The sequence below is a fragment of the Suricata suricatta genome, chromosome 13, assembly GCF_006229205.1.
Source record: "Suricata suricatta isolate VVHF042 chromosome 13, meerkat_22Aug2017_6uvM2_HiC, whole genome shotgun sequence".
NCBI classification, from domain to species: Eukaryota; Metazoa; Chordata; class Mammalia; order Carnivora; family Herpestidae; genus Suricata; species Suricata suricatta.
This window is the reverse complement of record NC_043712.1, coordinates 21,156,327-21,171,477: the sequence shown is the minus strand read 5'-3', so window position 1 is coordinate 21,171,477 and position 15,151 is coordinate 21,156,327. Positions and strand designations below refer to the sequence as shown.

General features: G+C 35.0%; 1 protein-coding gene across 1 annotated transcript in view; it reads right to left on the bottom strand.

Moving 5' to 3' along the window:
* Window positions 1–15,151, bottom strand: part of SHOC1 (shortage in chiasmata 1) — a 74,800-nt gene that overhangs the window by 33,852 nt on the left and 25,797 nt on the right. Inside the window, exons 8-12 of the mRNA XM_029921146.1 lie at window positions 11,164–11,240; window positions 10,182–10,424; window positions 5,566–5,982; window positions 3,531–3,650; window positions 2,158–2,334 (exon numbers count right to left, since the gene is read on the bottom strand). Of these exons, the coding sequence (XP_029777006.1) occupies window positions 2,158–2,334; window positions 3,531–3,650; window positions 5,566–5,982; window positions 10,182–10,424; window positions 11,164–11,240 (1,034 nt within the window). The remainder of the gene's footprint in view (window positions 1–2,157; window positions 2,335–3,530; window positions 3,651–5,565; window positions 5,983–10,181; window positions 10,425–11,163; window positions 11,241–15,151) is intronic.

Genomic DNA, 15,151 nt, shown 5'->3' with positions numbered 1-15,151 from the left:
TAGTGTTCAAATTCTTTTTGTTTCCAAAGGATAATCAATTATTTCTAACTCTTGGTAGGAAAAAAAGGTCAGTGATTCCCAGTTATGAAAGAAAAAGAAAATTGAACTCATAACTTGCCAACTGTTGAAGAGAAAGATGGGGATTACAACATAAAAAAATACCTTAAAATGGAGGTAGACACCTGAGAATATTTGTCCAAAGATATGACTCAAACAAGAGATGTATTCAAAGGGGCAGGCCAATTGTCTACTTAATGTAGTCCATGTAGTTCCAGAGTTTTTTGAAGATGATAGATTGGATTTTACTATGTGCAAAAGTGAAACCAAGAAGATAGGAGTCTAGGCCCACTGCACCAATTCGACCAGAGAAGCTCCACTTCTCCATGTTTTATATAATGGGATGCCATGAAATATTTATTTGCATAACAGTTCTGCTAAAAATTTTGAAAACTGTTCATCCAATCAATCAGTGAAGATCAAGGCAAATGTGAAGTAGTCACTGGGAACCAAGGGCAACAGGAGAACAATTTATGGGTTAGTATATCCAGCCCCTCCAAGGACTTGTGGAAACAAGTCAATTATGACTTGGAATGGAGGAAAACATGGCAGAGAAACTAGATTTGGTATCATTTTTCTTCTGTCTTCAGGAGAACATTTCTTGAACATCTCTTACTGTGCCAATCTGCAGCTGATGGGTTCTTTCACCTTTCATGTGTCTGAAAACACCTTCATTTTACCTTTGCTTTCATTAATATATTTTTACCTAGTGTAGACAAGTAGGGTTTTTTTCTTTCAGTATTTTAAAGATTTTACTTGACTGTCTTTTCACTTGGATTATTTCTGACAGTAAATTATGTAATTCTTATCTTTGCTTTCCTTATGTAGCATACTTTTTCTTTTCCCTCTGGATTCTACTACAATTTTCTCTTTACTACTAGTTTGAGCAATTTAATTATGATGTGCCTCAGTGTGGCATTATTATGTGTCTTGTGCTTGGTATTCACTGAGTTTCTTGGATCTATGGGTTTTAGTTTTTACTAAGTTTGGAAAGCTTCCAGTCATTATTTCTTAAATATTTTTTCTCTTTAACCCCTTTTGCCTCTCCATTGAGAATTCTAGTTGCTATTATGTCAGGCTATCTGAAGTTGTTTTACAGCCTGCTGATACTCTTTACTTTTTTAGATTTGGTGCTTTATTTTAGATAGTTTCTAGTGCTATGTCTTCAAGTTAACTAATCTTTTCTTCTGCAATATTTAATCTGCCATTAACCCATCCAGTGCATTATTTCATCTCATGCACTGTATTTTCATTTCTAGAAGCTTGATTTGTGCCCTTTTTAGGTCTCTAACTTATTGAACATATTGAACAGTTATAAGAAATTTCAGTGTTCTTCTCTGATAATGTTAACATATTTTGTCAGTACTGAGTTTTCTTCGACTGATTATTCTCATTATGGATTGTGTTTTCCTGTCTCTGGCTATGCCTGATAATCTTTGTGTTTTTTTTTAATGTTTATTTGTTTATTTGAGAGACAGAGCATGAGCAGGGGAAGGGCAGAGAGAGAAGTAGTCACAGAATCTGAAGCAGCCTCCAGGCTCTGAGCTGTCAGCACAGAGCCTGACGTGGGGCTCAAACCCACGAACTGTGAGATTATGAGCTGAGCTGAGCCAGCCGCTTAACCGACTGAGCCACCCAGGTGCCCCATGGTTATGCCTGATAATCTTTGATTGGATGCCAGACACTGTGAATTTTATCTTGTTGGGTGCCCCATGAATTATGGGTTTCTCTAGTATAGATGGCAGTAGCAGGCATTATTCCTTGCCCTCTATGAATGTGGGCCCCCATCCCACTTTTGGGAGGAATCTAGGTGATTCCAATGTTAACAAAATACGGTTAACTTGGTTTTGGAGCAATAGGAATCTGTCAAGTAATATATGTCAGGAGCATCACTGAGAAGCAATGCCAGATATTCATTACCTTTTTCTCCTCATTTAGCTGATCCTCCAGTATTGCTTTATGGTTGTCATATGCTGAATTATAGTTATGGTCTCATCCATGACTAATTTCTACACTTTCTATATTCAATTTTTACTCATTTGATACAATAATCAGTAACTTTATATCCTTTTAAATAATATGACTTTTATTTGTACTCACCTTGTTGAATAGCATCACTTATTACTTTTTCTTGTTCCTTTAAGAGGAACCTTGTTTCATCAAAAATGACAGTGGCAAATGTCCAATTAGCAGCAGGGAGAGTACAGAGACATACAAGTTTTTCTAAGATAGGAGTAGCTGCTGCTTCTAGGAGACAGAATGCTTGGCACTGGCTGTCTGTGAAAATAAAAACATCAAAGATAGCATTTTTATAAGGATGGTATGCTAGCTCTTTCTGACAAACCAATTAAATATGTCCCTTCTTGGAAAACTGAACTCCATCCAAATTCTTTTCTGAGTTGAAAATCATGAGATTGTATAGAGGCTCATTTTAGAATATTTATTATAAGTAAACTAATATCAACAAAAACAAAAAACCCTCTGTAGAATTAGTCTAATTTTACAGCTATCCTGCTTATTATTTATTTATTTGGTAACTAATTTGGCATGGCAAATGTGAAGAGCCATATAACAAGAATCACATAATTATTTTTCACGCCCCTGCCCCCAAATTAGCTTACAACCTGAAGCTGAACAAATTTATAACAATGACAAATTGGTTCTAGTTTTCACTAGAATGTCAATACTTACAGATCTGCATTACTATCTAAAAGTTGTAAATAAAACTGAACCAAGAGAATAAAAAGATATTAAAAACAAGTGTCATATTTCCTTACTGATTTTAATAATGATAATGAGCATGATCTTCTTAAGTAAGCTGTTCTTTGGGAGTCAATGAATATTCTTCACAGCAGATACAAACATTTTAATCAGTATAGGAAAAAACAGTAGCTTTTTTTGTTTAATGTTGATTTATTTTTGAGAGAGAAAGAGAGTGAGAACACAAGCAGGGGAGGGGCAGAGAAAGAGGGAAACAGAATCTGAAGTGGGCTCCAAGCTCTGAGCTGTCTGTCAGCACAGAGCCCTAACCCACAGACTGCAAGATCATAACCTGATCTGAAGCTGGATGCTTAACCGACTGAGCCATCCAGGCACCCCAACAACAGTAGCTCTTTTAACATCACCCTGACAGTGGGATAAGAGAACAGAGGGAGTCAGCATCATCAGTCCATTTTCCCAGACTGGGCGGAAGAGTTTGAACAGCTGCAGCCTGCTGTTCTCTGAAGAACATAGGGAAGCAGCAGTTTAAACGAAGGAAGAAATAACACTGAGTGGACTGGAGTAGGGCAATAGAAAGGGGCAGAGGCAGTGAATGTGATATTCCAGTCCCAGGAATAATATGACAGTAGGAATGGCATGATGAAACATCTGAAACAAGTGAAGAACATGGAAAATCAGGTATGTCCTAGATACTCAGGAAAGGACTTTCAAATTCACTTAATTTGAATGGATTTTAAAAGCACACAGCATACCTGATGCTTGAATTTCAATGACATTGTCTACTTTCTTTTCCTGACTTATTTTCTCAAGAGCTTTATTAGTACAAACAATGGGACTTTCTTCTTGGAGAGTCAAAGAATGTTCTTCTTTATCTTGAAATTCTAATAAAAAATATTAATTTGCATTATTCAGGGAAACTGTTGCTTTACTTAAAATGCTTTCATGTAATAGGATCACAGTTGTTAAAGTTCTTCCTTTAAACATGTCAGTATTAAAGTGAACAACTCTTCAGGTCAATGGATGTAACACAGTGCTGGGTAGGAGGTTGAATGGCCACAAGAGAAAGAATCTTGGCATCGAATCACTGTTTCAGTCTCAGTTCTGACACTAGCTTCAGTATCCTCATATGTAAAATACAGATAAATATACCTATTGTGAATATTGTTATGAGGTTCCTGACAACGAAGGTTCCTGACACCTAAAAGGCACATACGGCTCAACTTCATTTCTCTGTGACTTTCCACATACCCTTCCTTCTGCTACTAATTCTTCCCTATGCCCCAACCCCTCCCTGTCTCCATGCTTTTTTAATTAGGCCAATTCTTCCCACTTACTCACCCTTTAGCTCTCAGGCATTTTCTCTGAAGCTACTCTATTATGTTGTAAGCTTTTCAAGGTCAGCAACAGATTCATATTTATCTCTAATATGTAATTTAGAGTCTGGCATACAGTGTTCAGTAAATGTCAGTTTTCTTCCAAGTATTATAGAGGATTAAAATATATATATAACTAATTAATTTATAGTTACCTATATTAACCAGATAACAAAGTTATCTATTAATATGGTTACAGATAATTTTAGAAACACAATACCACCTTGAAATATTTTAATATATGAGCTTTAAATATATGGTGAAAATAATGGAGTAAAACATCCTAAACTAGATTATGTTATTATTTTCAAGTATACTTTTAATTAACTATAAATAAGTGGAATAGCTATGATTAAATTATACTAATTACTAGAGTTTTGGAGGGGGCCTAATAGGTTGTAACATTCTTTGTTGCCCCTGAATTACAAAATAAGGCAAGAAATTAAATACATACCAAAACATTACCTTTATTACTAACAAAGAAGTTGGAGAAAGGAGCTTAGTTTGAGAATCAAATGGGCTAGTTAACTAAACAGCAGGACTGCACGTTAATAATATATAAGATGGTAAGACCTAAGTATGCTGTAACTCTCCTGCATAAATATTTTTTTAATTTTTTAAAATGTTTTATTTATTTTTGATACAGAGAGAGACAGAGTATGAGAGGGGGAGGGTCAGAGAGAGAGGGAGACAGAACCGGAAGCAGGCTCCAGGCTCTGAGCTAGCTGTCAGCACAGAGCCTGACGTGGGGCTTGAACCCATGAACGTGAGATCTGACCTGAGCCGAAGTCAGCGGCTTAACCAACTGAGCCACCCAGGCGCCCCTAAATATTTTTGTACTTAATTCTTCTGAGTAACTTACATCAAACATATTCTAGAATACCCATTTTTCTTTTTTTTACCGGAAGTGAAATGATATGACACATACTATGTTTGATATATTATATGCAGTGAATGTAAAACAGTTACAACTCAAACAGAGATTCTTTGGTAAAGTTAAAAAGAGTAATAAGCAATCAAATAGGTAAAATGTTCTTAAATACACATTATATTATGAGTTATAATACTGAGAACTGTCAGCTAAAAGAGAAAAAATAATGGCAGAACAACCAACAAAAGTTAGAAATACTATGAATATGTATGGCCAAGTTGTAGAAATCAAGTTTTACAAATAGTAGCTTTCTTACAAGTTCAAATGCACTTTTAATTTTTTTGGAAAATATGTACATCTACTTCTGTGTCTAAATACATATCCAAATATCCACATCAATTTCCATAATCAATAAGTATCATGAATGAAAGATGTTTTCTTTGGCTTTAAAAAATAATATATTCTATATGAAAGAGCTTTATTTCCTTATCTTCTGTACTTAAAGCTATCATATTTATGCCGCAATATTACTAAATTACCCACCATCATTTTCTGTACTGACTGTGACTTCAGTGTTTGGGATGCAAGTTCTATGTTTATTTCGTAGCACAATAAAGTCACTCAAAAGGTCCAAATCATTCTTCCATTTTCTATCTTGTTTAAAAGATGATTTTTCAGTTTTTAGAGAGGAAGATGATTCAATAGATGGTACTGTGCAGTTAAGTTCTAAGTGATCTTCATTTTCTTTATTTTGGTTTATTCTACAAACTAATTCTAGATCATTATTTGGTTTTTCTTCGTTTGTTGGTCTTTCAACAGATATACAGTCATCAGAAAAACAATGGTCTGGTCCTTCTTTTGCCAGGGATGAAATCTTTTGTGGAAGTAATAAATGATCATTTGTAGATTTCTCATTAGTAAGTACAATAGGTGAGGAACAATTTTCATGCTCTAGCCATGCTGAAAACAGAAAATAAAAATATTCAAATGACTTCCAGGAATAAATGAGTGTTCTGCTAGGGTATTAGGATAACTTTTATTTGTAGGTTCATATTAATATAATTTGATCCTTAGAAGTACTTTGTTTATTGCTTTGAAAATCAATTTTGGCCTGAATAAAATAAATTTTTTAAAAGGACAAAAATTCTGCACCTCTTTTTCTTACTACTGGAGTTAGGTTACCAGGTAAGGAATACTAGAAAAGCCCTATTGCCAATAGGCTTAGGATTAAGTCTAAAGGTCAAAAACTTAGGTACCAAGCAATCCACAGATCAGAAGGATATATTTACAAAAAAAACTGTATCCAATATATAACTCTCCTAGTTTAATATTTAAAAATAAAGTCAATTTAAAATTTGACAAAATATTTGAATATTATATAAGATATATACATGCTGCAACATGGATGAATCTTGAAAACATGCTAAATCAAGGAAGCCAGTCACAAAAGACCACATGTTGAATGATTCCATTTATGTGAAACATCCAGAATAGACAAATCTATACAGGCAGAGAATAGACTAGTGGTTCTACAACTGGAGAAAATGGGGAGTGACTGCTAATGGGTATAAGATTTCTTTTGGGCCATGACAAAAATGTTCTAAAGTTGACAGTGGTGATGATTACACAACTTTGTGATTATACTAAAAACCACTATATGGTATACTTTAGAGTTGTATGATATTTGGATTATATTTCAATAAAGCTATATATTTTAATGTTTACTTATTTATTTTGAGAGAGAGAGTGAGAGTGAGAAAGCGAGTGAACAGGGGAGGTGCCAAGAGAGGGAGAGAGAATCTCAAGCAGGCTCTGCACCGTCAGTGCAGAGTCCAATGAAGGGCTTGAACCCATGAACCGTGAGATCAAGAGCAAGACCAAGAACACTTAACCAACTGAGCCACCCGAGAGTCCCTATGATATATTTTTTAAAGCAAAATATACAAATGGCCAATGACCATGTAAAATGATGTTCATTATCATTAGTCATCAGGAAAATACAAATTAAAACCACAATGAGATACCACAACACACCTATTAGAATAGCTGAAATTAAAGACTGTCAATACCAACTGTTGACAAGGATACAGAATAATTGGAACTCTCACACACTGCTAGTGTGAACGCACAATTGTGCAACCACTTTGGAAGACAATTTACTAGTTTCTATGAAGTTAAATATACACCTACCATAAGACCCAGTAATTGCATTCATAGGTATTCACTCAAGAGAAATGATAATGTATGTCCAGTATAAGAAGATTCATAGAAGTTTTATTCCTAACTTTCTTTGTAAGAACCTGGGAAATAAATCCAGGAAAGTGGATAAACCAACTGGGGTACATCCACATGATAAATTCCTCAGTAACAAGAAATGAATAGTGATACACACAACATTGTAAATGAATCTCAAAAATGTTATGCTGAGTGGAAGAAGCCAGACACAAAAGAGTTAATATATGATTCCATAGATGAAATTCTAGAATGTGGGAAACTAATATTTAGTGACAGAAGGTAGACCAGTGGTTACCTGGGGTCAGAGGTGAAGGTTAGAAGAAGAGAGGGATGGGAATGACTACAGAATGCAGAGTAGCACAGGGAACTTTTTGAGTAATGGAAAAAGACTATATCTTAATTGTGGTGGTAGTTCATTGGTATACACCTTTGTCAAAATCCATAAGACTGTACAGTTAGAGTGGGTACATTTTATTATATGTATATTGTACCTTATAAAATTTATTTGGGATAAAGCTTATGTGCATATAAAGCTAGATATATAAGGTATGTAACTGAGTGAAGTATATGGTCAATATTTAAATAATAATCTTTTTAAAAAATTTAATGGTTATTCATTTTTGAGAGAGACAGACACAGTGCAAGCAGGGGAGGGGCAGAAAGAGAGGGAGACACGGAATCTGAAGCAGGCCCCAGGCTCAGAGCTCTCAGGACAGAGCCCAATGCAGGGCTCAAACCCACAAACTGCAAGATCATGACCTGAGCCAAAGTTGTCCACTTAACCAACTGAGCCACCCGGGCACTCCTAAATCATAATCTTTAGGAAGATAAATTTTGAATTTTTTTCTTCCAAAATGTAGTCTATAATTTTTTTTGTTTTTGCTTTTATTAGAGATACTGGCATAAGAAACATTTTACTTTCCTCTTAATTATACTAAATGTAAGATAAAAATGCAAAAGTAATGCTAAAGGCCAACTAACACCTGGTCTCAATATATGAGTGCTGGGAACTGTGGCAAACTCGAGGTGCGTGAGCTGCTATAGGCCTGTCTAAAGTGGCGAGCTGCTATTGGCTCCAGCCAGTTGTTGCCATATAAGAATATGGGTTTGGTCTTTGGAATCTTAAAGACAATCTCAAATACATATCATTTATGTGCAACCCTCCAAACTTTCAATGTTGGTAACTAAATAAAACACCAGGACCTGAGTGCTACCAATTTGCAACCCCTGAGATATTTTCTAGAGACATCCTGGTATGTTTAGTAGGCAAATATGAACTGTTTATCATTTCACTTTTCTGAATATCTTCTTCTACTGTTTAACCAGCCCTAGCCTGACAACTTGGAAATGAGTTCCTGATACTGTTATTGCTTTTTAAACTTCAGAATTAAGCTATCATCATAATTCTATTGGATATGAAGGTGAATTATATGTTTTATTTTAACCTCAAAATAGTTACATATCATAATAAAGACTTTATGTAGTCTTATAGATTTAATACATTATTCTGGATATTTGAAGACCCTATAAAATCTTCCTCTTCTTTTTTTTTTAGTCTAGCAATCTGACTTAATCTCTTTTAAAATTCTTTTTTGGGGGGCCTCGGTGGCTCAGTTGGTTAAGTGTCTGACTGTGGCTCAGGTCATGATCTCATGGCTCATGGATTCGTCAGGCTCTGTACTGACAGCTAGCTCAGAGCCTGTAGCCTGTCTTTAGATTCTGTGTCTCCTTCTCTCTCTGACCCTCCTCTGCTGGCGCTGTCTCTGTCTCTCAAAAATAAAAAAACATTTAAAAAATTAAAAAATAGGTGTGCCTGGGTGGCTCAGTCGGTTAAGTGTCCGGCTTCAGCTCAGGTCATGATCTCACGGTTCGTGGGTTCGAGCCCCACGTCGGGCTCTGTGCTGACAGCTAGCTCAGAGCCTGGAGCCTGCTTCAGAGTCTGTGTCTCCCTCTCTCTCTGACCCTCCCCTATTCCCACTGTCTCTCTCTGTTTCTCAAAAATAAATAAAAATCATTAAAAAAATTAAAATAATAAAATAAAATTCTTTTTCTACCCTGAATAATCATCTAGGCCTTAGAATAGACTGGTGTGCATTTCCTTAACATAGTCTATCTATTCTCCCTTCTACCAAAGCCCTCTGTCTTCTGTTTTTGAAACATCTCTTTGCTGATAACAATTCTTGCCCCAATTCCTATCTCCGTAGAGCAGTTTCCCAATATACACAACTTTTAAATATATTTATTTACTCTATAATAAACTAAAAGTGATCTTTACTAACTTCTTTAAGATCCAAATTTAGTAACTATTGTACAAACTGATTTAAAAATAATTCATATATACTTCAAAAAGGTATAATTTTGACTAAGAATGTTCCATTTACTATAATGGCACATATAGCAATCAAAATACTTGAAAGATAGATACTTAAAAGACATTTTTTGCAGTCTTAAATTGTATAAGTAAAAAATGTTAAGTGAGTAAACTCTTTGGTAACAAAGGAAGATCTGTTGTTAAACACAGGTTACTATATATTATTGAATACCCAGAGTTCACCTATCAAATCAAAAAATAATAGTGCTGGGTTGTGTCTAAGCTGATGTAGACAAACACTGGGATGGCAATTAATCACTTATAAAAGGAAACAAAGTCATTTTAATTAAAAATGGCTAGAAATTTAAAAACTGAGACTACAGAATTTTAGGACAGTAAATGATTTTAGGATGAGTTAGTCAAACGTCATTTTTTGTCAAGGAAGAAAGTGGGACTTAGTAAAGTTCAAAGTTATAAATTCTGGCAGAGTCAGAGTTAATACTAAATTCTGGAATTTAGTTATATCTTCCCAATACCCTAATAGAAAGCCAGTTTCTAAAATTTTCTCATTCTGAAAAATCCACACAAGTGATATTTATTATTATGTACTTACACTCAAATTGAAGTACTTTTGTAGGCAAAAATGTCTCCATTTTAATCTCATCAGCAGATAGATCATTATAACACAAATATGTATTCAGATGTTCCAAAGTTTCTGTTTCCGACAGATTTAGTCCTCCTTTTCCCCACCACTCTGGGCTTACAGGATTAACTACAAGGCTTTCTTCTTCAATAGAATATATCTTTTTCAAATCTGTAACTGTAAATTGACTATTGGGCTCTTCAGTTCTTGGCACTGAAAAAACAATAACAAACCAAAAACAAATAGAGACAGCCCACAAGAAAAAGAGACGAAAAACACAATAAACAGAACCACACTGAAAACTGCTTATGAAATAAATTTTCATTGGAAAACAAAAGTGAAACTAGAAATTATAGCTAGTATTTTGTTTTCAAGATGCTAATGTTTGTAAAAGTCCAAAATATTCTAGCAGTTGAAGTCACATAAGGGATTTTTTTTAATCTGTGGAAATACCATGAAGTTAGAATTATTCTAATAACTTGTAGGAGATAAAACCATTATTTTGTTTGACCATTTTAATAATTACTAAATTAATACATTAATAACATTTTGAAGAATTAAATTAATTTTGAAGAATTTCATTAATTTAGTTAAATTTGAGATTCTAATTTTTTATAATGAACCTGAACAAGAAGATATATTTGATTAGATTTCATGATGACCATCATTTTAGATATTGTGGCACAGAGCTTCCTCCCTCATTACTTCAAACTGAATAGTGAAAATCATAATGTATGGAGGAATTGAAGTAGCACAGCTATTTAATATTATTATCTGCATTAAAAGCATCAACCCAAAATTAAAACAAAAAATTTCAAAATCTTAATTTTAGAACTGTGCTTTTTATGATAGCAACAATCATAAAAAATAACAAAACTGGCATTATATTTCTACTGATTATATATTTTCACCTTTGCTTTTTGTTTAGCATTCAAAGTCAATTCATCTTTACCTGTAAGCAAAAATGATTTCAAAGAGCTTCTGCAGCTTTCTGACTGCCACACTGATTCTTCAGTGGTAAGCAAACTACTAAAAAAGAAGAGTTAAAGCTTAATACATTAATAATACTGAGTCTTTTTGCATATGAAAATTTTATTTTAAGAAAATTATTTTTCTAAGTATCTTTTACATTCAAAAGTAGTGAAAAATTAACTCTATAAATGTGTAGGCTAAGTAGAGAGTTTCATAGGCCAAATTTCAAATACTTACTTTTCCTCCCCTGGGAAGGTGTGGTGGTTTGTTAGCTCCTGAATTGCTCCTGCTTGCCTACAACCTACTCCTACCTCTAGCTCCCTCAGTGGAGCACTTCCTTCCATGAAGTGTGCCAGCACCAACCCTATAAACCACCCCAAATAAAAATACAATTTAAGTAAAATTATTGTGTTTTCCAAACAGAACAGTAACTTTAACACAAAAGTTTAGTACATTTTATTTAATTTTTTTAAAGATAGTTTTCTACATTGTTTAATGTAGACACAGAGTGTGAGCAGAGGAGGAACAGAGAGAGAGAGGGAGACATAGAATAAGAGACTCCAGGCTCTGAGCTATCAACAGAGAGCCCAACACAGGGCTCAAACTCACAAACAATGAGATCAGGCCTGAGCTGAAGTCGGATGCTTAACCAACTGAGCCACCCAGGCGCCCCCATAAGTCCATTTTAAACAAATTCTGGAGCCTCTACTGAGGGTCAGAATTATGAAAACATTCTGTCTTTTCTACATTCTTAGGAAGGTAAAAGTTTAGTCCTAAAGTTTGGTTTAGGTCCTTCAATCTTGGTGTGTGTGTGAGTGAATGATGTATGCCTATTTGCGTGTTTTGGGGTACTAGGAAGAGAAAGGAAGAAATATGCATGATAATTAATGTAAATCACAGTTTATCAGTAGCTATGAAGTTAGTAGCCTTGGTAGGGAAGATACCATTAATCCATCAACCCCTTAATCTATGCCCCCAAATCTCTTACTCCACAACAAAAACCGATTGTATTGTTTCTCTCTTCATACAAAGCATACGTGAGCATGCTAATTATAAATATTGCTAGTTAATTTGACGGACTGTGCAGCAGAAAGCTAAGTTTTATGTCTAAACTATCCAATTTACCCACATAATCCAAAAATCAAGCATGTGGTGGCAAAAATGTGAGATTTTAGATAATTATTGAACCCTACCAAGATCTCTCTGAAAACCAGACACCTCAGATTGTAGGCAATTACTTTAAGTTTTTTTTAATATTTATTTATTTTTGAGAGAGACAGACAGACAGACAGACAGAGCGTGAGTGGAGGAGGGGCACAGAGAGGGAGACACAGAATCCGAAGCAGTCTCCAGGCTCTAGGCTCTCGGGGCTCTGGGGCTGTCAGCACAGAGCTCAATACAGGGCTCAAACTCATGAACCATGAGATCATGACCCGAGCAGAAGTTGGACGCTTAAGTAACCGAGCCACTCACCAGCCTTTAGGCAATTACTTTAAAGCAAAAGGAAGGCAAGTTAAGTCCATCAGGAGACCATAATATAAACAAATATTCTCACTCTTATTGGAACTTTCTGAAGACATGTCCGAATTTGGTATATTGTTTGGTCATATATAAAAATATGTTCATAATTCAGTAATCAGTGTGGAAATTAAGTCTGATGCTACACAGCCTTTTCTTTTTAGCACCATAAAATCTAGCATAGAGTTTGACATGTGGTAAGTACTCAAAATATTTGTTATTTCCAGTCAAAATGTGTTCTGAAATAAAAGTAACTGGGGGGGGGGTGCCTGGGTGGCTCAGTCAGTTAAGCGTCCAGCTTTGGCTCAGGTCATGATCTCACAGTTCCTGGGTTTAAGCCCCGCGTCGGGCTCTGTGCTGACTGCTGGCTCAGAGCCTAGAGCTTGCTTCGGATTCTGTGTCTCCCTCTCTCTCTGACCCTCCCCTGCTCGCGCTGTCTCTCTCTGTCTCTCAAAAATAAATAAAAAGCATTAAAAATTATTTAACTTATTAAAAAAAGTAACTGGGGACATAAAAGCAAGTTAAGAGTACAATAATATTACATATTATTTTTCCCTTCTGTTGTTCTTTTTTAATTTTAACTTTTTTCTTTGTTTTTAGATTCACAGTTGAAGTATAAATGTCTTTTTAAAATAGGAATTTTATGATTTTTATATTAACAAACTAAATGGAAGTGATTTATCTCTTGCTAATGAATATAGCAGTGAGGAGACAACTTCTTTTTTTAATTTTTTTTAAATGTTTATTTTTGAGAGACAGACAGACCATGAGCAGGAGAAGAGCAGAGAGAGAAGGAGACACAGAATCCAAAGCAGGCTCCAGGCTTCGAGCTGTCAGCACAGAGCCAATGCGGGGCTCGAACCCACAAACCATAAATTCATGACCTGAGCTGAAGTCGGCTGCTTAACCAACAGAGCCACCTAGGCGCCCCAGGAGACAACTTCTTTAAGTTGTTTCAAATGGCCCTAGAATCTTTGGGTTATTTATTTATTTAAAGGAAGAAGTAGTAAAACTTTATTTGCAAGATGTCATGATCTTATATGTTGAAAATCCTGAAGAATTCACTATAAAACTATTACAATTAATAAATGAGTTCAGCAGGATGCCAGGAACGGTACAGGAGCAATATCCTAAAGCCACTTGTATTTCTATTTGTTTGTAATGAACAATCTAACAATGAAATTTAGAAAACTGTTTAACTTACAACACAACAAAATACTTAGGAATAAATTTAACAAAAGAATTGTAAAATTTGTATTTTGTAAACTACAAAAAATTACTGAATGTCCAGAATAGGCAAATCTGTAGGGACAGAAAGTGGATTACTGCTTGCCTAGTGATGTGGGTAAAGGCCTAGGAAATGTGGAATGACTGCTGATTGGTATGGTTTTCTTTTTGGGGTGATGAAGTTCTGGAATTATATCGTGCTGATGGTTGGACAACTGTGAATACACTAATTTTATACTTTATATGAATTTTATACTTTAAATGGGTAACATGGGGGCAGCTGGGTGGCTCAGCTGGTTAAGTATCTGACTTCAGCTCAGGTCATGATCTCCTGGTTTGTGAGTTCGAGTCCTACATCGGGCTCTGTGCTGACTGCTCAGAGCCTGGAACCTACTTCAGATTCTGTGTCTGCCTCTCTCTCTGTCCCTCCCCTACTTGTGCTGTCTCTGTCTCTCAAAAATAAACAAACATTAAAAATTTTTTTAAATGGGTAACATGTATGGTGTGTGAATTATAGTTGAGCAGCTAAAAAGGGGACAATAAGGTAGTCAAAAGTACGGACATGAAAAGATATCTATAGCTTAACATCATTAAAATAATACACATTTCTAGTTAATTTTTTTCTCCCAAACACTACAGAGCTCAACTTGAGGCATTGCACTTTGTTTGCATTTTCTCTAAACTAGGTGGGCTCATGTTCTCCTTACAAACTCTATGAAAACTGGAAATCTTTGGGTAATTTAAAAAATCCTTCTACTTTAGGGAAATCATAATACATTAGTAAGGCTTAAGTTTCATAAATGCTAATTAGATATTTGAGTTATAACAAGTAGATATGTAACTTGTGTGATTAAAAGTTTATTATAGTTAAGTAAATACTTTTAATATCAGATTGAAATTTAAGATTGTACTAATTTCTGCTAGTTTCTGTTTCTGACTGCCAACCTGCCTTAACAGATGGATTAGGGTATATGGAGTAAAAAAGCACTAAAAAAGACAGTTTGATACTGAAAATAAATATCTGCACCTCAGCAAAGGACTGCAAGTAATTAAACAAATTATATGTAGTACTTGTGCCATGCTATTTTCTTTTTTTTTAAATTTTTTTTATGGTCTTTATTTTTGAGAGACAGAGAGAAACAGTGGGAACAAGGGAGGGTCAGAGAGAGAGGGAGACACAGAATCTGAAGCAGGCTCCAGGCTCTGAGCTAGCTGTCAGCACA